This window comes from Erythranthe guttata, chromosome 3 (assembly GCF_056151865.1).
Source record: "Erythranthe guttata isolate IM_541 chromosome 3, IM_541, whole genome shotgun sequence".
NCBI lineage: Eukaryota > Viridiplantae > Streptophyta > Magnoliopsida > Lamiales > Phrymaceae > Erythranthe > Erythranthe guttata.
In genome coordinates this window covers 2,901,138-2,924,511 of record NC_142535.1, presented here as the reverse complement: position 1 = coordinate 2,924,511, position 23,374 = coordinate 2,901,138, and the positions used below count along the sequence as shown (strand labels likewise).

Genomic DNA, 23,374 nt, shown 5'->3' with positions numbered 1-23,374 from the left:
TTTTGGGGTGAAAATTGAAATTTTAAATTTTTTTGGGGCTAAAAATAATTATAAATTAAAAATAGACTACTTATAATTTTTAATAATAATAAAAAAAGAAATCAACGAAACAAATTATTTTTTAATATACTTATTAATAATAAAAAAATTAACTAAACAAATTATTTTAATCATACTTAATATTATTTTTAATTATAATACTACTTATGATAAAAAAATTAATAACAAAAAAATAAATTAACTAAAAAAATTATTTTTAATTATACTTAATATTATTATAATTGTACTACTTATAATTATTTTTTTAATAATATAAAATAAATTAACTAACCAAGTTATTTTTAATTATACTTAATAATATTTTTAATTATACTACTTATAATAAAAAAATAATAATTCAAAAAAAAAATTAGCTGAACAAGTCATGTATAATTATATTATACTTAATATTATTATAATTATACTACTTATAATTTATTTTTTAATAATAAAAAAGAAATTAACTAAATAAATTATTGTGCATTATACTTAATATTAGTTTTCATTATACTACATATGATTATTTTTTAATAATAAAATAAGAAATTAACTAAATAAATTTCATTATACTTAATATTATTAAAATTTTAATTATAAGTAGTCTATTTTAAATTTCTAATTATTTTTCAGCCCCAAAAATATTTAAAAATTTAATTTTCGCCCCAAAATAGTGTCTTCCGTTACTTGCTAGCGGACATGTAACGGCGGGGACCAAAAGTGTTCAAAATTAAAATTTGGAGGTGAACTTTGTTCACTTTAAAACAAGGGGGACCAAAAGAGTGAAATCAGGCCAAACATTATGGACCAAAAGTGTAATTATCCCAATTTATCATGATTTAAAAAAGTTATATTATAATAATAAATATAATTAATTAATTAATATGAAACGTCCTATTCATCCCCACTAACATGGAAGTTAGATGTTACACCTGCACTTGATTATCTACGTTAGGTGGATTTGAACTGTAAATTTGATTAAATAACTACACACTGATCGCACGCATACACAGAAATGTATGTTTGATTATGTGTAGATCTACAGTTCAGATCTACCCAATATAAGTAACCAACCCCAATCCTAAAATACATATATACCCTCGTAAGGGCATCTCCAACGATTGCTCTTTTGGACTGCTAAAAGTTAAATTACATGATATATAGCTAATAGGAACAAAAAATCCAACTCCAACGGACCAGCTAAAATTTTGCATGCAATGTATAATTGGAAGCCCAACTGCTATCAATAGCAGATACTGTACATGGGCCGGTAAATATAAATATAATAAAATAATGAAAAAGTATCTCAATTTTGGAGAAAGAAAAAGTGGGCCACACCACTTTACTTTAAATAAATAATATAATATAATATAAATGTATAATATAGATATTATGATTGGAGTAGAAATAATAAAAGTAAGAAGACAAAACATATTCACAAGCAAATATAAATATACCATTTTGATTTATAGCATTCTCCATTGGAGATGCTCTAAGAAAACTTAACTTCTACAAGTAGCCTTAAAAGGGAAACCCCATCCAATAATATTTTTCACAAATAGAAATTCATTAAAAAAAAAAAATGGCTCTCATAGCTGCAATGATAATATTCTCTCTAATGCTTGCCAATACCATCACTCTCAACTGCCACTCCCACCATTCTCATGTGACTCCTCCACCAATCCATCAACAACAAAGTCATATCCATTCTGCAACGTCGATTTGCCGATCGGAAAACGGGCCCACGATCTAATCGCGCACCTCACCCTAGACGAGAAAATCTCGCAGCTGGTGAACAAGGCGTCGGCCATTCCAAGGCTAGGAATACCGTACTACCAGTGGTGGTCGGAGGCTCTGCATGGAGTTGCGGTCGCGTTCGGTGTCGAAAACGGGGTCTCGTTTAAAGGGAATATTCGAGCGGCGACTAGCTTTCCCCAAGTTATACTCACTGCAGCTACATTTGATGCGAATCTTTGGTATCGAGTAGCCAAGGTTAGTTAGTTAGTTAGTGTACATTAATTGATAATTGTTTGATAAATATTTCGAATCTATCTAGCTGGTGATGAAATATATGTCTGTTAATAGATCTTGTCTATATTATCTGTGGTTGAGATAATGCATTTTATTCAACTATGTGGGACCCGCTACTGTGTATTACTTTGAGAAAGTTTGGCTTAATTTCACTTCGCACCCTCGTAATATACCATTTTGGCACTCTGCACCCTCGAAAATAACTTATGGCACTTACACCCTCAAAACATGTTTAATTATTTAAAGTGCACCCTAGTCTATTTTCTGCATATAATTTTCAGTCGTTTACTTATTTTATGATCGTCAACATGGTCATTTTTGTCTGTCCAATTGATTTTTTCTTCAAGGTGCATATTGCATATTGCTAATGGATTTTCAAACAAATATGACTCTATATATTGACTATCAAAAACTAGGTCAATGACGGAAGTTCTGGCCAGAAAATAAACTAGGATGCAATTTGAACAATTAAACATGTTTCAAGGGTGCAAAGTGACATAAATTATCTCTGAGGGTGCAAAGTGAAATTAAGCCATAAAATTTTATAGTTGTTTATGAATATATATTTTATTTTATTTTGTTTCCTGGTCCAGAGAAAGGCAGATAGGATTCCATGTTCACTCACACAATGACAAAAGTGATTTGATTAATACAGTAGATACTAAGATATATTAATAATTTCGTTTAGATAATAGTTTGTCTGGGACTCGATTCGATGTATTAAATTATTACTTTAATAATTTAATATTTTGTTAAATTGATAAGATTTTGTTAGTCCTTAGGCCTCGTTTGCTTGCTACTATTAGGTTAGACTGACTGAATAATAGTTAGTAAGATGTTTGGTTGGTAGGATTCAAAATTACTCAAGTCCGGTACTAAAGTCGAAACTCATAATTAAGTGATACTACGTCTGTACGTCATGAAATCAGTTACAACCATGTCTCCAGTGATTAATTTTGTCGGCGACTACTAAAATGGAAAATTACAATTTAATCCTAAAAAAATAACTTAATTTTGTTAAATAAAAAACTTTAAGTATCTGATAACATAATATAACAAAATTTAATACATGTAATCTGAAGAACCAAACACATTATCAACTAATTAATTAGTTGACCAGTAGGAAATTAATTCAATTTAATTTAATCCGGTCTAATTCGATATAAGTAAGCAAACGAGGCTTTACTGTATTAATTTATAGAGGTTAATTATATATTTAAACGATATAAGCATATATTTTCAAAATCCTTAGGTACTAAATGCAGTTTTAGTCTCTAGTTGTCAAAAGTAACCATAATTTGATAACACACTTATTGACACTTTGTAAAGTTGAGAAAAATATTTGAGGTTTTCTGAAGCATGTCACATGTCTTTTGCAACACTAAAATTGAGAAATTCGAGAAATTTATCCATAAATATATACACTAAAAATATATACACAATATCGATCCACAAAATATCTATCTACAAAATCTACCAACTTGCTAAAATCAAACTCACAAAAATCTATACTTCATACATATTAACACTAAATACTAAATACTAGTTATTCATTATGTTATCATTCATCCCTTCGGTTTACATATAAACAATAAAGTCTATCAATCTACTACGAATCCATGTTTTCCCTTCAATTGTGGAATCAGAATATAGCTCTCAACCACCACCACAAAACGAGTCTCAAACATTTCCTCAATAATTTTCATACAATCCTTATAATTTCAACACACAATCACAATCATTTTCACTATTCCCTTATAATCCTTTCGTCTATGCGGGGTCATCTCAAATTCCAAATCAAGAGCAATCACAAAGTACAAACAAATCAGGTAAAAAGATCAAGACCCTAGGGCGAAATAAAAACTGGAATATGGAAAAAGATGTAGCACTATGCGATGCCTGGTTAGATCCGAAGATGTAATAGTTAGTACTGACCAACAAAGAGGTAAGTTGTGAGAAAAAAATATGATGGAATTTATATCTATTTTAAAATGTGACCCAGGAAGAAATTTCGTACCGATGAAAAATCATTCAACACTGTAAGAGCAAATTTTCGGGATATGTTCTTACAATTAACCGAGCTCAATGTAGTGTAAAACAATGCAGAATTATAATGTAAGTATATATATATATATATATATATATATATATATATATATATATATATATATATATATATATATATATGCATCAATTTAAATATGACTCTTGTTGGATGATTTTGAAAGACACTTCCAAATAATATAATTATACCGTTGAGCATAAGGGAAAGCAAAACTTCCAAAAAAAAAGAGGGTTGAAATAGATTTGGATGATGATGAAATTGAAGATTCGCAAATACTCAACCTCCATAACTGATCAATCAGCCCTAGCTACGACTCCAACTTCAACCGGCCGTGAAATTGATGATGGAGTATCTAATGGCTCACATGGACTAACATGTTATCATGGTCGCGAAACTGCAAAAAATGCTAGAAGAAAGAAGAATCTCGATTCCATCGATTTATTTGTGGAAGAGTTTTCTAATATGAGAAAATAAAAATCAAGTCACTTTGAAGAGGAGAGTATTAGGAGAAATGCAGTAGAACAACAGAAATTACAAGCTAAAATAGAAACAAAGAGAATGGGAATGGTAGCAAAAACAAGAACATTAACAAAAATAACATGAGCACGAAATAATGATGATGAATCTTGAATAAGCACCTACAGAGGAAGGTAAAACTTGGATTATTGAACAACAAATACAGATCTTGAGTCGTATTAGAAAAAAAATTAATGTAGTACAAGTCTTTTTCTTGAATCTATATTTTTATGCCTATAGTCGGAGGGATGTTCCAACAATCTTGTTCAACTTATTGCAATTTATTATGTATTTTTGTTAATTTTATGTTATTCGTGTTTGTTGAATGTTTTTAATTACTTTATAGATATAAATATAGATACAAATAAAATAAAATAATAAATCTTACAACGTAATAAAAATATTGAGAAAAAAACTTTGAAGGCTTCCTGATACAGATAAGAACTTCCATAATATATAGATTCCATGGATTTCTGAAACATTATGTAATAAAAAGTAAAAAACTTATTTGTTGTACTTGTAAGTGGTTACCATTTTTTTAGAAAGATTTGTTGTCCGATATGCATGAATATTTGGTGCAAATAATATTGTTGAAGTTGGTATATAGTGTAAGGGCTGGTTATGTGATTGGATGCATTTATACATCAATCATACATTTTCTTTTCTTTGTAATAAGCAATTTTTGAAGACCATTTACAGTTTATTCGTCAGAATTTCTGAGACTAATGAAGGGGCTAGGCCGTGGAGTAGTGGGCATTGAATTGAGCTCCTTATGTATATTTTTGTTTGGTTTATTATTTTATTTTAGTTTTTTTTTTTCCATTTTTTCAATAAGAATTAAAATTAACATCATTAACATTTAATTAGAATTATTTCAGCTTAGTTATAACTACAGAGTTTGTACGAGATGATTGCTGGATGTGGGGCCAGACTGAAGAAGGTATTTTTGTCCAACAATAAAATAGAAGAAACTCTCTAATCATTCAAACTTTTATAAGAAGTATAAATATAGATATAGATATAGAAAAAAAAATAGGGCACTACAAATAAGCCCATCATGGAATACCTATTCATACAGGGGTCCACATAAAAAAAAAATTACAAAAAAATCCACATATTGTCTAAATGTGTGTACAAGACTAAAATACTCCCTCACATTTTAATATGTTCCAATTTCATCATTTAATTTAATTTAACCTCAATTTGACACCAAATTTCACAAACTATTCAATTTTGTGTACAATTTCGCCCGTCGGCGTTGACTTTTTTCCCTCCTGTTTTTTCTGCCTGTTCCGGCGTTGACTTTTTCAAAAAAAAAATCTTCTTTTTTACTTCTTTATGCCGCCGCTGACCAGCGATGTTGACTTTTTTTTTCTTCAACATTTTTTTGCTCGTTTAAAAGAGTACTGTTTAACACAATAATATTAACTATATTACTGTTTATCACAGTAATATTAACTATACTACAGTTTAACATAATAACATTGTGATATTACTCTATAGCACATTAATATTAACACAACAAAAATCACTATTATTGTGTAATAGAGTAATATAAATATGTTGATCATTCAACAAAGACAAACATAATAAAAGTAAAAAAAAAAATTATACTGATGTGGTTGACAGTAATATTACTGTACAGTAATATTACCATCAATTACATTAATATTATTGTATTTATAAGAATATTACAATAGCAGACAGTAATATTATTATGTTAAGCAGTAAAAAAATCATAATAAAAAAAAAGACGGTAAAAAAATAATATTGATGTGGTTGACAGTAATATTATTGTGTTTACAGTAATTTTACTTTTAACAACAGTAATATAATTACGTTGACTTGTCAACAAATCAATCAAAATAAAAAAGGCCAAAAATGATAGAATGTACTGTAAACATTACCAAAAAGGCCAAAATAAAAAATGACTCGTCAAAGAAAATTCAATTACGTAAATGTACTATCAATGACAGTACAAATACTGTCTGCGATAGTATAATTAATGTTAGTGAAAGTACAATTACAATGAAGTTCAGCGGTGGGCATAAAAAAAAATGATAATTGTTTTAGGAAAAAAAATAATTTTAAAAAGTTAACGCAGGATTCCGGCGGCGGAAAAAACAAACAGAAAAAGATAAAAAATAAAAAGTAAAACAAAGAAAAAACAAATAAAAAAAATTCAACGCCGGAAACTGGCTGCAAAAAAATAATATTCAGAAAACAAAAGGTTTAAAAAAAAAAGTCAAAATGGGATTTTTAAGGTCAAAATTGATTAAATTAAAGTTAAATTTTGGGTTACAATTAGAAATTTAGTTTAAAGAGTTGGGGGTACGTAATTTTGTCAAACACATTAATTTTGCCTTTATTTGATGAGAGTTGGGGAGGGAGTGCTGGTGTGTGTGATGGTGGGTAGACACGGCCACGGGGCGGGTAAGACTCCCGACCCGCCTCGCCCCGGCCACGTCCTATTGACCGTTGACCTTGAACCACACCAGCCAATGCATGGTCGGTTTCGGGCCCCCTTTTTCAGGACCCGAGACCCAACAGGTCTACCCGTGGGACCCGGCCCGAGGACCCCCTCGGAACCTGGATATTAATTGTAGCATTTTTTTTCCCAAAAATGCAACAGGACGGGATCGAACGTGGGACGATTAGAAGGAATAGACATTACTAACAGCTGTGCCAAAAAAGATGTTTAATAAATATATATAACATAAACATCCATTGTAAAATGATTAAATTGATATATAAATATTTTAAATAAATTATTAAGTTTCATATTAATTATTTTGAAATAATTTTAATTAAATAATTAACCAATGCAATAAAAGAAACTTTTAAAAAATATATAGAATCGCGGTTCAATACTTCCAATTAAACATCTATATTAATTACTATATTCAATATAATCTTCACTATTGAAAAATATAAAATATTGAATCAATTTAATTGATAAACAAATGCGTTGAATTAATACAAACTCACTTATGTTATTAAAATCGATCATTTGAAAAATTCGAATGAAAAATAAAATAAGATGTTTATTTAAAAACAATAGATTATAACTCATTTCAATTAATTTAAATTTATTAACCTCAATCATTGACAAGAACTTATTAAAATTATTGATTATTTTATCGTATGACAATTATTGATAAGAAAATATTTAGAACAAAAACATTGATGATGTTTATTTTAACAAAAATAGATTATAACTCATTCTAATTAATTTTCCTAATTTATAAATAAAACTATATATGATGAGTAGAATCAAAATATTATGGTTTGATTTTTCTTGTAATAATTGGTTTAATTTATAAAAAACGTAAGAATCAAATCGTAGATAATATTATTTAAGGGCAAATGGCAAATAGGCACATGACAAATGCACTTAATTAAAAGAGGGACATCCAACGTTTTTGTCTTTCAAATAAATCCAGCTCATTCAAACTTATTTGCAAATAAGGAAAATCTTTTTATATATACCAAAATTACCCCCAATTCATTGAAACCCAATTCAACTCGAATTTCATGATTTACACCCCAATTTAGCCCAATTTCACCAATTAACCAATTTTAACCCTAATTTCAAATTTGACCCCAATTTTGACCAGCCACCACCGGAGACCGTCTGTCAGCCGCCGTTAACATTTTTATTTTTTTTGAGAACTCTTTTTTTTTTTTTTTCTGAATTTTTTTCCCGTAGGTCAACCGCCTTTGACCGCCGGGTCTCCGGCATTGACTATTTATTTATTTAATTTTTTATAATTTTGTTTTTTCTTAAAAAAATATTTTAATTAATATTACTGTCTTGGCTGCTAAATTACTGTCTCCAACAGTTATTTAACTGTCGGAGACAGTAATTTAACTGTTAATTGACTTTTTTTTTTCTTAAATTTTTTAATTAATATTACTGTCTTGGCTTCTAAATTATTGTCTTCAGCAGTTATTTAACTCTCGAAAACATTAATTTAACTATTAATTGACTTTTTTTTTTCTTAAAAAAAATATTTTAATTAATATTACTGTCTTGGCTGCTAAATTACTGTCTCCAGCAGCTATATTTAACTGTCGGAGACAGTAATTTAATTGTTAATTGACTTTTATTTTTTGAAATTTTGTTTTTAATTAATATTACTGTCTTGGCTGCTAAATTACTGTCTCCAGCAGTTATTTAACTGTCGGAGACAGTAATTTAACTGTTAATTGACTTTTTTTTTTCTGAATTTTTTTTAATTAATATTACTGTCTTGGCTGCTAAATTACTATCTCCAACGGTTATTTAACTGTCGGAGACAGTAATTTAACTGTTAATTGACTTTTTTTTTGAAATTTTTTTTTTCTTAAAAAAAATTATTTTAATTAATATTTGTGTCTTGCCTGCTAAATTACTGTCTCCAACAGTAATTTAACTGTCTGAGACAGTAATATTACTGTATTAATTAATTTTATCGTCTTCGCCTGCATTTTTACTGTCTTCGACTGTAATATTACTGTCTTCGACCGTAATATTACTGTCTCCGACCGTAATAGGTTGAAACTGGTCCTTAATGGTCTTATCTCCCCTACCCAATCTGCATTCGTCCCTAACCGTCTTATCATAGACAATTTTCTTGTTGCTTTTGAGGTGAACCATTTATTAAAGTGAACTCTAATACTTGTAGGAATTATATGGCCATTAAACTTGATATCGGTAATGCCTACGATCGGGTGGCATGGGTATTCTTGAATCGTATTTTGTCTCGTTTTGCATTCCTCCCTTGTTTGTTGATCTCATCATGTTGTGTGTTTCTTCGGTTTCTTATGCGTTTCTTTTTAATGGCAAACAGTTTGGATCAGTTCGGCCAACTAGAGGACTTCGCCAAGGAGACCCCCTCTCCCCCTATGTCTTTATCTGTTGTGCAAAGGCGCTCATTGCCATGATTCAGAAAGCTGTTGACAATGGGAATCTCCATGGTGTTTGTGTGGCCCCCACTGCACCCATCATCTCCAACCTTTGTTTCGCAGATGATACATTAATCTTCTGTGAAGCTAGCGACGAAGAAGTCCATACTCTACGATCTATACTCGATACGTTTGCTAGGACATCAGGGCAAAAGATTAATCTTGACAAGTCAACCATGATGTTTAGCTCGCACACTCCTCCGGATCAGCGCTTATCACTCTACAACATCCTGGGGTTTTTCAATCGTGGATCGCCACGATAAATATCTTGGTATGCCGGCCTCTATGGGACGCACAAAGAAAGATATTTTCACCTTTCTTCGAGACCGTGTTTGGATAAGAATTGAAGGTTGGGGCGAAAAACAACTTTCGCGAGCAGGAAAAGAGGTATTAATCAAGGCAGTTCTTCAGTCAATTCCCACTTACATTATGAGTTGCTTCTTGTTAACAGTTAGAATTCTTAATGAAATTGATTCGGCAATACAAAAATATTGGTGGGGTAATGGATCGAACAGAGGGATTGCGTGGACCTCGTGGAAGAAGCTGTGTACGTCTAAAGAATCAGGGGGTATTGGTTTCTGGGAGATGAAATGCTTCAATCTTGCCCTCTTAGCTAAACAAGCATGGAGAATTATTACACTGCCCAACTCTCTCATGGCACGAATATTTAAATCTAGATACTTTCCTAATGGAGACTTCTTCTCGGCTGAATTGGGGTCCAGACCGTCGACAACTTGGCGGAACATTCTTCTTGCCCGATCGCATGTTATAAGGGGCTGTCAGATGCGAATTGGAGACGGGCAGACTATGACGATTTGGGGAGATAGCTGGTTGGTTGACGAGGGTAATCTACGAATCATCATTGAGTTGCTGGCCTCATTGATCCGGTTTTGTGCGCCTGGAATACCACGATAATTGATAAGGTTTTTTGGCCCGTAGATAGAAATAGAATATTGGCAGTTCCAATTGGCTGCTCTCACGTCCCGGATCGAATCATTTGGCATCTCTCCCCCAATGGTCATTTCACTTTGAAATCTTGCTATCGCAATATTCTCGAAACATCGCAGCTCGGAATTGGCCACAGGGATTCTTGTACCGGTGCAATTAGTGGCACCGCTAAGATTAACTGGAATAAGCTATGGGCCCTCCCTGTCCCGCCCAAAATCATCATCTTCCTTTGGCGTGCTTGCTCGAATACCCTCCCTACGAGAGCCGAACTTTGCCGATGCAAGATCATTACTGACCCGTTTTGTACGAGATGCAGAATAATGGAAACAACCATGCATGTTGTCAAAGAATGTCGTGGAATGGATGATGTGTGGTCTAAATTTCCACTCACTGCACTTTGCCTCGAGGAATTTATGCAAACCGGCCCTCACGATACTCTGCCTCTAGCTATAGTGACTATGTGGAAAGCCAGGGATAATAGAAATAAGGATGTTCATGTTGAAGAAATTATGGCGAATGATGACATTCTTGCGTGGGGAACATCCTTCTTGGAGGCCTTTTCTCAAGCACACTTACGGGACCAGCCTATCAAACCGGCAGACCACCCCGCGAAATTATGGAAACCCCCTTCTTCGGAAACTTTCAAAGCGAATTTCGATGCAGCCTTTCCTAAAAATTTACAGTGGTTTACTATTTCAGTAGTGGTTCGTGATTGGTGCGGGAACTGTATCTGGTGGTGTGCTAAACGAATCGACGGAAGACCAAGGCCGGTTGAGGGAGAAGCCCGAGCAGCTCTTCATACTATTACAAAATCAGTGGACGCGGGATGGCCCTCGATGATTTTTGAAGGTGATAGTCTCCAGGTTATTGAAGCCCTGCGAGCGGGCTCCCCGACTTTGGTATCTCATGGTGCTCTTATTGAAGATTGTTTATTCCTAGCTTCTAGATTTGATAACATTTCTTGAGTTTGTTAAACGGGATGGAAATGCTCTCGCACATGCTATTGCAAGATTGTATTTTAATTCAAGTATTGAAGGTTCTGACCTCCTCAAATTTAGCACAGGTTGCCTAATAAAATTTCATCTTTTCCTAAAAAAAAAAAAAAAAAAAAAAAAAAAAAAAATACATTACAAGACACGTTAAAGTAGGTGGATAACATTACAATTATTTTGAAAATGAAGTACAATTTAGCATAACATGTACACAACTAATATGCCTAGAATTAGAATTAACAACTTGTACATTAGTCTAACTTGTGTCGTATCATTTCCAGTTGATGTAGTCGATCTGTGAAAGTTGCGTGCTTGTAGCCTCATCATCATCTTCATTGACATTTTTCACATGGCATTCTCTTTCACCTTCTTTTTTCATGTATGGCATTCACCAATGAGAAAAACATTCTACACGAATTTTCCAATGTTGCGGAAACAATAACAGTTGTTTTATTTCCCACATGACCTTCCAATACGTTTGACTTTCCTAAATTTCCAATTTGATGCACTAGAATGAGATCTTGAAGAAGTTAAAGGTGATATTCATAGTGTTATGAACAATTTTAGGTCTTGCGGCGGTTATATTCTTTTAGAACATTGGATGTTTTCTTTAAAACAAAATGGATAACATTTCAAGTAGGCCATAAAATTACAATTATAAATTTGACACCCTTTATTTATTTTATTACTTTGACGCCCACACTAATTTAAACAAATTATAATGATATATTCAAGACGTAAGAAAAGTTAAAATAATCAACTACAATAAAAAACGCAATTCACTTGATTTTTTTGATGAATACATAAATTTTCATGCAAAAAATGGAAGGGGTGGGGGTCCGGATGAAGCAAAACTATCTATGGAAAGGGTTTAGGGAATTTTCGAACTAATAGGGAATGAGTCTGTAATTTTACTATCTAACACATGTGCAAGTTAACTCAAAACTTATTCTTATTCAACATTTATTAATATATAGAATTGTAAGAAGTGTTTAATTACAAGTAACTAACAATTCAAAAGAATTGAGAACTTTTTTTACTAAACATATGCGTTGATAGCATAGGATACTCTTGATCTCCTACAACCAAATATTGCCGCTCTAAATCAATCACCATTGTTCCATCTTCTCTAGCTCTACTAAAGTGCTTGCATGGATTTATTTCAAATTCAACATTAGCCTTCTCCTCTGCATTTAACTTCACTGTCTGAAATCCAACCAACTGTTTCACGGGACTACCTTTAACCGCTTTATCTCGCCTTACAAATAATAGAACTGGATGCTTACCGGCCATACGCCCTTCGTTTTCAACACTAACAATAACTTGAAACTTTACCCTCTCACATGATTCCAAGCCAATATCCGAAACTAGAATATTGCCCAATTTTTCAAGCTTTCTTTCACTAACAGAAACAAATTTATAAGAATAGTTTGAGTAGCTAAGACCATAGCCAAATTCATAAACTTTTTCTCCTTGATAAAATTTGTATGTTCGTCCGGGATATCCAGACGAAGGATCAGGCCTCATTATCATATCAGTCATTGGTATTTTGATGAAATCTTTTGGATACCATGTAACAGGCAGCCTTCCTCCTGAAAAAAATAAAAATAATCTAGTAATATATACATTTTAGGGTAAATTACAACCACCCCTAAAGTATGGTCAATTTACGAAAAAACTCCTCTTGTTTGGATAATTACATCTACCCCTTAACTATGATTTTTTCTTACACCTCCACCCTTAGGTGTCAAATTCAACATAATCATCTAGATTTCGTAGAATGTGCTCTAGTTTGTACTCGTTTTGTGTAAAAGTATAGTTTCTGATGCAACAAAATCTGATATATACAAGCCAATAAACACATTATGATCATCTTGCTTCAAAATGTGGAGTTCGAATGGGATAAAGCGGGTACAAATGTGATAATATTCCATATAATCTCGAAGATTCCACTAAATTTGAAACCGCAAGGGTGGACATGTAAGAAGATTTATAGTTGAGGGGGCAGTAGACATTACCCAAACAAGAAGGGTGTTTTCGTAATTTGACCACACCTCAGGGGTGGTTCTAATTTACCCTACATTTTACTCATTAAAATAAATTATTTCTTGAAGAAATATACCTGGATATTTGATCACCAAATATGATCTCTGCAATGGCTTTTCCTCCTGCTCCACCCGGATATCCAGCCCACAATATACTCCCAATATTTGGATTACTTTTCGCAAACGAAATATCAACAGGACCTCCACAAAGCAATACCAATATAACTGGATTTTTAGCAGCATCTGCAACGCTCATGACTAGACGTTGTTGCTCGCCCGGGAGTACCAAGTCTTCTCGATCCAGATCTTCGCCTTCTCGATCTTGATTAAGTCCCATTACCAGAACCACATAATCTACTGATTTTGATAGTTCTCTTACAACTTTTATTGAGGCAATCGATGTGCAGTTGATTGTTTCACAACCCTCATGGAATTCAATTTTCTTCACATAATTCATTAGTCCTTGTAGTGGAGTAATTGTCTTGCAAGGGGGCCCCGCATAGTTTCCTAAGAGTGTATCGGAGACGTTGGCGTTGGGCCCTATTATTGCAAGAGATTTTGTTGTGAACTTGGAAAGTGGAAGGATATTTGCAGAGTTCTTTAATAGGACAATGCCATCACGTGCAACTTCAAGTGCCAAATCTTGATGCTCGGGACTACATATGTCGTTGCTGCTAAGATTGCCGTAAGGAAGTTCACTTGGATTTCCATTGAAAAGTCCTAATCTCATCCTAACATAGAAGAGATTATAAAGGGCTCTGTCTATATCATCAGATTCAGACACTTTTCCCTTTTCGACTGCTGATTTTGTGTGATTCGCCAAATATGAGCCGCATTCGACATCCATGCCTGTTTTTTGATTTTCTTTTATCAATATGTTGACATATTAATGCACTTTGTAGAAGTTTATCTACATGTATGTACAATGTATGATAGGATACATGAATAGGCAAATACACGAATTGTTAGATACATGTATATCTAGGATTCATGATGTATATAATTAATATGATGCATGTATTACATATGCCTAGACTAGTATAAATAGGTCTTGAGTTTGTACTTGTAATTCAACATGTATTAGCATGAGTAGGGGTAATTACAGTTTTGGTCCCTCAAGTTTACACGTTTTTCACCTTTGGTCCCCCATTTACCGCCGTCAACAAAATACACACTAATGTTGTCATATTTTAACACATTTAGCCCCTCTGTCTGTTTGACCGTTAAGTAGTAACGGTCAACAGTTGAATTTGGGGTTTTTCTTTGAGAAAATTGCAATAAGACCACTGTATTCTTTCAAAATATTCTAAAAACCTCTAAAATTTTATCCAACCATAATTTAACCCCAATTTCATCAATTAACCAATTTTAACCAATGACCCCGATTTTTCAAAATCGGGTAATCCGACGTTGACTTTCTTTTTAACTCGGTTGACGCTTTTGTCGATTGAATTTTTTCCCGTTGTTGACCGATGTTGAATGTCGGCTTAACAGCGTTGACATTTTTTTCTTGATTTTTATTTTAGTTTTATTTAAATTGTTCAGTAATGGAAAAATATAATTAAAAAGAAAATCAAAGTTGATAATCGGCGAGAAAATAATATCATAAAAAATTCAAAATAAAGAAAAAAGGAAAAAGTTAACGCATCTCAATGATGGAAAAATTTTAAGACAAAAAAAAGATAAAAATTAACGGCCAGTGTTAGCCCCAAAAACCGTTGTAATAGAGTGGTTATATGTAATTCCAAATTACTCCGCACATGCCTAATTCATCTTCTTCATATTTTCTTGGGAAGAAATTTGGGATGCACTGGCGGTTCCACGAAGAAAAAAATCAGGGGAAGATATTATGGATTTTAGAATTTTTTTTAATTGTATTTAGGCCCTAGAATTTTATATAAAAACTTTGTTAGAAGTTTGTAATTTTAATATTACGATACTAGATATTAATATAGTATTATTATTGTGTTATACAGTAATTGTGTTGATCGGAAAAAAAAAAGTCAAAGGAAAAAGTTCGTAAAAAATCAAGAAAAATAAAAAAAAGTCAACATTGTTAATCGAGAATACAATGTCGGTGAACGGCGTCAAAATCAATATTATATAAAAAACTCAATGCCGAAAAAATAAGTAAAAAAAAAATAAAAAAAAATCAACGGCGGTCAACGATCAGCGGAAAATGGTTGTAAAAATCGGGGTCATTTGTCAAAATTGATTAAATGATGAAATTGTGGTTTAATTAGGGTTGAATAAAATTTTAGAGGGTTTTGGAATATTTTAAAAGAATGCAGGGGTCTGAGTGCAATTTTTATCTATGAAAAATCCCAAATTCAACCATAATTTCAACAGTTGACCTTTACTTATTGACGGTTAAACAGACGGAGGGACTAAATGTGTTAAAATGTGACAACATTAGTGTGTATTTTGTTGACGGCGGTAAATAGGGGACCAAAAATGAAAAACGTGCAAACTTAGAGACCATAAATATAAAGTAGGAGATATGTGCTCGTCGATTATTTCCTTGTTAATCATGTTCATATATTTTCGCAATACATCCAACACAATAATCTTTAAATAGAAAGAACTCTAGAAAAGGTGTAACTTAATCACCTGCTTTGAGAACGTCCGCCACAGCATCTTCAGGTGATTTGGAGTAATTTTGCTTCTCATATAAATGCTCGACCGCATGAAAATCCGATGTTATATACCTGTTCATTTCCAGTGACATTCTACATATGATTACGATGTACAAGAAATAAATTATTTTTTCAAGTTACGAAAAAAGGTAAAATACCCTTGGAATCCCCATTCACCACGAACAGTTTTCGTTAATAGATCATAATCAACACAATTTGGAACACCATTTACAAAATTATAAGCGCACAATATCCCGCTCGCTTGTCCTTCTTGTACACAATTTTTGAAAGGTAACTGATATGTATCTACCATATCCTGCTTTGTTACCTATAAGAAAGCAACACATATATTTCTTTAGAACTCCACTTACTAATTAAACAAACAAGTGTTTATAGAACGTTAGTGATAATAGGGCCGGCTGTATACGAGCATTGAATGTAAAACGACTATTTCCATTCCAACTCTCTAAATCGTAAGCAGTGAGATGCTTGCAGCATGCAGAGGCTAGAAGGCGACCGTCTTTGAGATCACCGCCTTCGAAACTGTCGCCTTGGATTCCTCGAACATACGAGACAGCATATTTGCTTGTAAGAAAAGGGTCTTCGCCAGGTGTCTCTTGCCCCCTTCCCCACCTCGGATCTCGGAAAATGTTGATATTTGGCGAAAAAAATGTCATGCCTGTTACCTGCCCTTCATTGTATAGAGCTCTAGCTTCTGTGCCCATCACCTTCAAATGCATACTCAAATTTGTTAGATACGAACAAAACTATTCTAACATTTCCAGATATACGCAAAATTAAAGCATAATCGATGTTAGTACATGTAGTAAAATCTATACTCAGATTTTGCTCAAGGTCAACACTTCAACAAAACAAAAAAAAAACTCCACAACCAACTGCCATTAAAACATATTATGCAGCATATTTTGACTTAGTATGCAATGCAACTTTCTGCTTCATTAGATATTAAAATAAAATTAAAATTCAAGCAGCTCATGCATGTGATCTTAATAGTAATTATCCTTAAAAAATAAGCCTATTTAATAATGTAGGTTAGTAGGACAGTTATTCAAAATGACAAAAAACACTAGCTAGCAGAAAAATGGTTTTTACTACGATCATTAACCGCAGCAAAAGGTACCAAATTCGTAATAAAAAGGCTTTTGCTATGTATTTTCTACGAATTTCTCCCGTAGCATATACGGGCGTGACAAAAACTTTTCTACGGTAAATGGCCGTAGCAAATACTTTTTTGCTACAGACATTTACTACGACTCCAAGATTATCTCATAGCAAAAAGTACCTTTTGTTACATCATTTGACCGTAGGAAAGAAAATCGTAGTAAAAAAACATTTTTCTACTAGTTATTGAACAAAAAATAAAAAAAACAAAATTTTGGAATTTAAACCGATATTAGTTATTTTCTGGACTAACCTTGGCCATTCGATACCAAAGATTTTCATCAAATGTAGCTGCGGTGAGAATAACTTGAGGGAAACTAGTTGCCGCCTTGATAGTCCCGTTAAACGAAACACCGGATTGGTCAGGTGTAGAGCCGCCAACTCCATGCAGAGCCTCCGACCACCACTGGTAGTACGGTATTTCTAGTCTCGGTATGGCCGATGCCTCGTTCACAAGCTGCGATATTTTCTCGTCCAATGAGAGTCGAGATACCAAGTCTCGGACCCGTTTTTCGATCGGCAAATCAACGTTGCAAAACGGGTATGACTTTGTGGATGGATTTGCGGAGTCACAAGAGAATGGTGGGAGTGTTTGTTTATTAGAATCAGCTGATAATTGAGCATTGGAGATGGCGAGCAAGAGAGAGCATAATAGTATCATTGCACTTCTGAGAGCCATCTTATGGATGATATGTAATCTCTAATTTTTTATGAGCTTATTTATTGGGGGAGAAATGAAGTAAAATAATATTCTAAGGGCGAGTCGTTTGGCTGAGAAGATTAGATATGATTAACTAAATAATTAGACTTAATTTTGATATTTGGTGAATACAATAACTTTCACGGGTCGACCGGAAAAGAATGTGTTATTATTATGCCTTACCATGGGCATTTAGTGATTGTTTTGTTGGACCTTCGGGGTCTAATTAAACTATTGGTTTTCATTAGATTTTATTAATATTATCTTGGTCAATCCTATATTGGCAATCAAACGAGACATAACTAGGGTGAAAAAAAAATAAAAAAATTAGAGATTTTAATATTAAATAATACATTTCACTAATTTATTGAACTTTTGGTTGAGGTGTCATTCAACTTGGTATAAGTAGGGCTGTGCGTTGGTTGGTTTGGTTAAAAACCAGCCATAAAACCAACCCAACCCATCCAACCAACTTTGGTAAATATTGGAAACCATTATCGACCCAATTTACATGGGTTGGGTGATAGTTGAAAACCAATTTAATGGGTTGGTTGGTGGTTTGGTTGATGGGTCATCCATCTAAATTTTTTTTAATTTTTTTTAATATTTTATTACTTGTTACAACGCTATATCTTTTATAAATTAAATGGGACTAGTTCAATAATATTTAAATAAAAAATTCAAAACATTACGGGCATATATGTTGCAATTAAACATAAATAGTTCAACAAATAATAATCGTCCAAATATTTAGACTATATGTCTTAAAATTAAAATAGTTCAAATTAGATACTTAGGTTAGATTTATTGCTTTTAGGATTTTGATCAATATTAAACAATTTAATAAATGTGATATAAAATAGAAATTTGAAATAAAAAATATTAAATATTTTAATTAAAATTAATAAATAATAAACTAATGAATAAAGTTGGTTGGCCGATATTAACCGACTAACCAACTTTTTAGCATATTAGAAACCATTATCGACCCAACTATACATGGGTTGGTTGACATTATCAACCCAACTTAAATGGGTCGGTTGATGGTTGATTAACCATCACAAATTGTGGGTCGAAAATGGGTTGGTTGGTGGTTAAAACCGATCCGTGCACAGCCCTAGGTATAAGTGTAGGCCCAATGAAAAAGGTTTTGGATTCGAATCCCACAAGTACCCATTTCAAATATTTCAAGTGCAAAGCTTTAATTGTAATTCGGCTGCTAGAGTTTCAAACTCGTGTTTTATGCACTTTTTTGTTCATCTGGCATTTATCATGTAACTTGAAAGAGACGGAAATTAATTGGAAATATTTTGTTAGGATCTATTTTGATTTGATTTTATTATAATTTTGAAAAGGAAATAAAATATCTACATCGTCGTTTTGTAGTATCAACTCATTACTCGGAACACGTCCATATAAGAACAATGAGTTGTTCGACTATTAACTCTTATCATGGCAAATTTTATCTTGGCAACCAAACAAGACATAAGGCCTTGTTTGGCTAGGGAGATTAACCATGATTAACTAAGAAATTAGACCTCATTTTTTGTTCGATACACACAGTAACTTATCGGGTCGAGCAGACAAACTATGTTATTATGCCTTATCATGGCATTTAGTGACGACCTTCTGGTGTCTAATAAAACAACTGATTTTCATTTGATTTTATTAATCTTATCTTGGCTGATCTATACTGGCAACGAAACGAGACCTAACTAGAGTGATTATAATTAAAAAAAAATATGTAGTCTCGTGTTTTACGTGGTTGGGGTATGGAAATTTGCAAACTTGAAAGAGACGGAAATTAATGGAAATATTTTGTTGGGATCTATTTTAACTGTTGAGATTTGTTTTGATTTGTTAGAAGCAAAATAGTCAAGGAGGATGATTAAAATAATGAAAAGGAAATAATATATATATATATAAACTTTGTCACGCGACATCCAATCTAGCGGATTTAAGTTGGATTAGAAAACTAACCCAAAAGACTACAGTTTTTGTGTTTCGAATTTTGCCAAAATCAAAATAGAAATATGTTAAAATCAGGTTCGAAGTCAAAACGACATTAGTAAAATTGGAACGACATTTAACATTTCAGTATATATATATATATATATATATATATATATATATATATATATATATATATATATATATATATATATATATATATATATATACCCGAAACCCGAAACCCAAAACCCAAAAACCCGAAACCTGGAACCCGAAACCCGAAAACCCAAAACCCGAAACCCGAAAACCCGAATCCTCTTTTTGTACGGTGTTGGTGTAGTTTTGTACTTTTTTTTACAGGGGTTGTAATACTTGAATATTGACTGTATTCTCTTCGTTCATGTGGCATGTTTCTTCCAACTTGAAAGAGCTACGAATATATTAATGAAAATTATTGAATATGTTTAATTATCGATATGCAGATGATCAAATGTACATTGTTTTAAATTTTTAATTGTTACTCACGCCAATCTTTTCTGGAAACAACCTTGTCAGCCATCTCTGCATGCCAAAACTGACATTTTAAATACTAAAAAAATAAAGTAATAAAAAAAGGCTAAATTCCACTTTCTCCACTTGCACTTTGGCTCGGTATTACTTTACTCCATTCTACTCTCGATTGTATCGATTTGCTGTTAATTAGTTTTCATGCATTTGTGAGAAATCATTGTACATTGTTGACTTCTCCCGGGCACATGCTTCACGCGCTTCTGTATATTATTATTTTTTTCATTTATAATGCAACAGTATGAGGTGATCAGTTTTTTTCTTTTCAGCATCTCCAATGCTAATAAGCTCAATCTCTAATACTTAGAGGTTGTTTGGCTAAGTTTTATTTTAAACAATTGATAAGCTCTTACATCTGATAAGATGTTTTAAGAGCTGATAAGTTTTACATCTTATTTATAGGATTAATTTTTAGAGTGTTTGGATAATGAGCTTATTTCCTATTTTTACTCATTATAAAATCTAAAATAAAAAGGTTTGAGTAGATGTATTTTTTTTAAAAGATCTTATTTGCTCTTCAACAGCTTATTTAAAAAGAATATAAGATTTTTCTTTAAAAAATTACCAAACACTTTGAAAGAGTTTATAAGCTTTGAAACATCTTATAAGCTCCTTTTAACATCTTATAAGCTTAGCCAAACACCCTCTTAGACTGCCACATATGATATTTAGAGATTTTTGTTAAAAAATCATCTTCAATGCAAATCTTAAGAAAAATCTACAAATTATATGGCAATGAGGTGGCACTTGTGATTTTAGAGATTCTTAAGATGACGCTCTGAAATTGGAGTGTCATCTTGAGGATCTCTAAACTGCTAACTCATCATTTAATACAATTTTTTTCTTTTAATTTCTATCAAAAAAAATTAAGATAATAAAATTATCTTCAAACCGTAAATGAATTTCACCATAGCTCTACTATTTTTCCATCTTCTCCTGCCCTATTTTATTGGAGTTATATGTTTCTATGAAGATTAGACTTTCAGGTAAAAACCCTAATTAATTACTTAATTTTGTTTTTAACAATAATTTTCACAAACTTTAATCAATTAATTAATGTGATTCATCTGACCTTAAATAAATGAATTATAAGCGTGATCTATAGAAATTGCTAGTTTGTATACAATATATGTTCATGGTCTAACGAAAAGGAAAAATATCAATTTAATATTTGTTCGTAAAAATTTAACTGTTGAATGTTCACAAAAAACCATATTTACTTCTTTTTCTCTCTCCTAAAATAAATTTGAATAAACTCTACTTGTATTGAATCAAGAATGAAATCGGAAATGATTTTTTTTTCTCTTTTTGGCATAATTTTTTTTAGTAAGCTAATAGTTTTAATTTTGATTTTAAAACCCAATAATAAATTACACATGAGATTTTTTTTTGAGTACTTGAATGCTGCATTGGAGAAAACTATGCAGTAGAGAATCTCAATCTTGCTAATTAGGATAGATAAAATTTTAACATTCACATTTGGTACTTGACACCTAGGATTTTTTGAGTTTAGCATTGGAGATGCTCTTATTTAATGGCAATTAAAGACGAAACACATACTTTTTATCGGGGAGTCGTCGTGGAGGTTTTATTTATTTTTAAGGGGTTCTCGGGCTGCGCCTCCATATTATTGTAAGAGTATTTACTTTTTAAGGGTTTGTCTAGGGTGAGATACCCCGTGTTCTAAACTCATATGAGATATGCTTCAATCATCATTAATTTTATAAGATTAGATTTCAACCCTAGGAAAATAGCATGGATGGTGTTACAAATAATTAGTAATTCACCAAATTATTTGATCCAAAAAAAATGCATTAATTAGGAATAGACCTTGAGAATCTTAGTGCATTCAACACTCCTAAGCATCCATGCACATTAACTTATTAAAATATATTTAACCATAATTTTATATATTGGTAAAACACAATATAAAATGATAATAAATGTAAGTATTTAAATAATGTTAAATAAAATATTAATTGCGACATTTATTATTATTGAATGATATTAAATAAATTATTAATAAATTTGATATAATAAAGTTTGAAAAATATAAAGAATTGCGGTTCAATACCCCAAACATCTATCATTAATCATATAGTATTAAAAATATTAATAAAATCCACTATTTACAAATATAAAGAATGCTCAATTAAATATAAACAAATGTATAACTTAATCCAAGATCACTTATGTTATTAAATCGATAGTGTGACAAATCCAAATTAAAAATAAAATAATATGTTTATTTAGAAAAAAATAAATTATAACTCATTCCAATTAGTTTTCTTACTTTAAAATAAAACTCTATACTCCAAATACTATATTGTGATTTTTCTTTTAACATTTAATTTAATAAAATAGTAAGATTTGAATTGATTAAGCTCAAATCCTTTCAATTAGTAAACATTATTCAAATATTTGAATCGATTAAACTTAACTATTCACAAGAACGTATTACATAATTGATTTAACTATTTATAAGTAATGTCTAATATCTTTCTAATTCAATTTTATCATAAAAAAATAATAAATTTAATTCCTAACACACGTAAGAATCAAATCGTAAATCGTAATATTTGAACCAATTAAGCTCAAGTCTTTTCAATTCGTAAACATTATTCAAAGATTTTAATCGATTAAGCGTGCTCAACTATTGACAAGAATGTTTTAATCAAGCCCGCATGGGTATAGCTCAACTGGTTCCGGAGGTGGTAAGTTGGTACAAGAACGTTTTAATCAAATTAACTATTATT

At 31.8% G+C, this 23,374-nt stretch overlaps 2 protein-coding genes across 2 annotated transcripts in view; one reads left to right on the top strand and one right to left on the bottom strand.

The window, feature by feature from the left end:
• Window positions 1-1,516: 1,516 nt before the first annotated feature.
• Window positions 1,517-23,374, top strand: part of LOC105962523 (putative beta-D-xylosidase 7) — an 84,837-nt gene continuing 62,979 nt past the window's right edge. Inside the window, exon 1 of the mRNA XM_088815410.1 lies at window positions 1,517-1,633. The gene's annotated coding sequence lies outside the window, so the exon portion shown is untranslated. The remainder of the gene's footprint in view (window positions 1,634-23,374) is intronic.
• On the bottom strand, window positions 12,470-18,089 carry LOC105969902 (putative beta-D-xylosidase 7). Its single transcript, XM_088815412.1, has 6 exons — window positions 17,652-18,089; window positions 16,644-16,944; window positions 16,375-16,546; window positions 16,191-16,288; window positions 13,658-14,429; window positions 12,470-13,147 (listed from the first exon to the last, which is right to left on the bottom strand). The coding sequence occupies exons 1-6, from the start codon at window positions 18,075-18,077 to the stop codon at window positions 12,550-12,552; spliced, it is 2,367 nt and encodes a 788-aa protein (XP_088671538.1). The 5' UTR covers window positions 18,078-18,089; the 3' UTR covers window positions 12,470-12,549.

Bases quoted from the DNA above. Each gene is read 5' to 3' on its own strand.
- LOC105969902 (XM_088815412.1), bottom strand. From the start codon at position 18,077: ATGGCTCTCAGAAGTGCAATGATACTATTATGCTCTCTCTTGCTCGCC. The intron at 16,547-16,643 runs GTATACAGCCGG...TTGCTTTCTTAT, and splicing joins TCGTTTTACATTCAATGCTC to AGGTAACAAAGCAGGATATG. The intron at 14,430-16,190 runs GTGATTAAGTTA...ATCAAAAAACAG, and splicing joins GGCGGACGTTCTCAAAGCAG to GCATGGATGTCGAATGCGGC.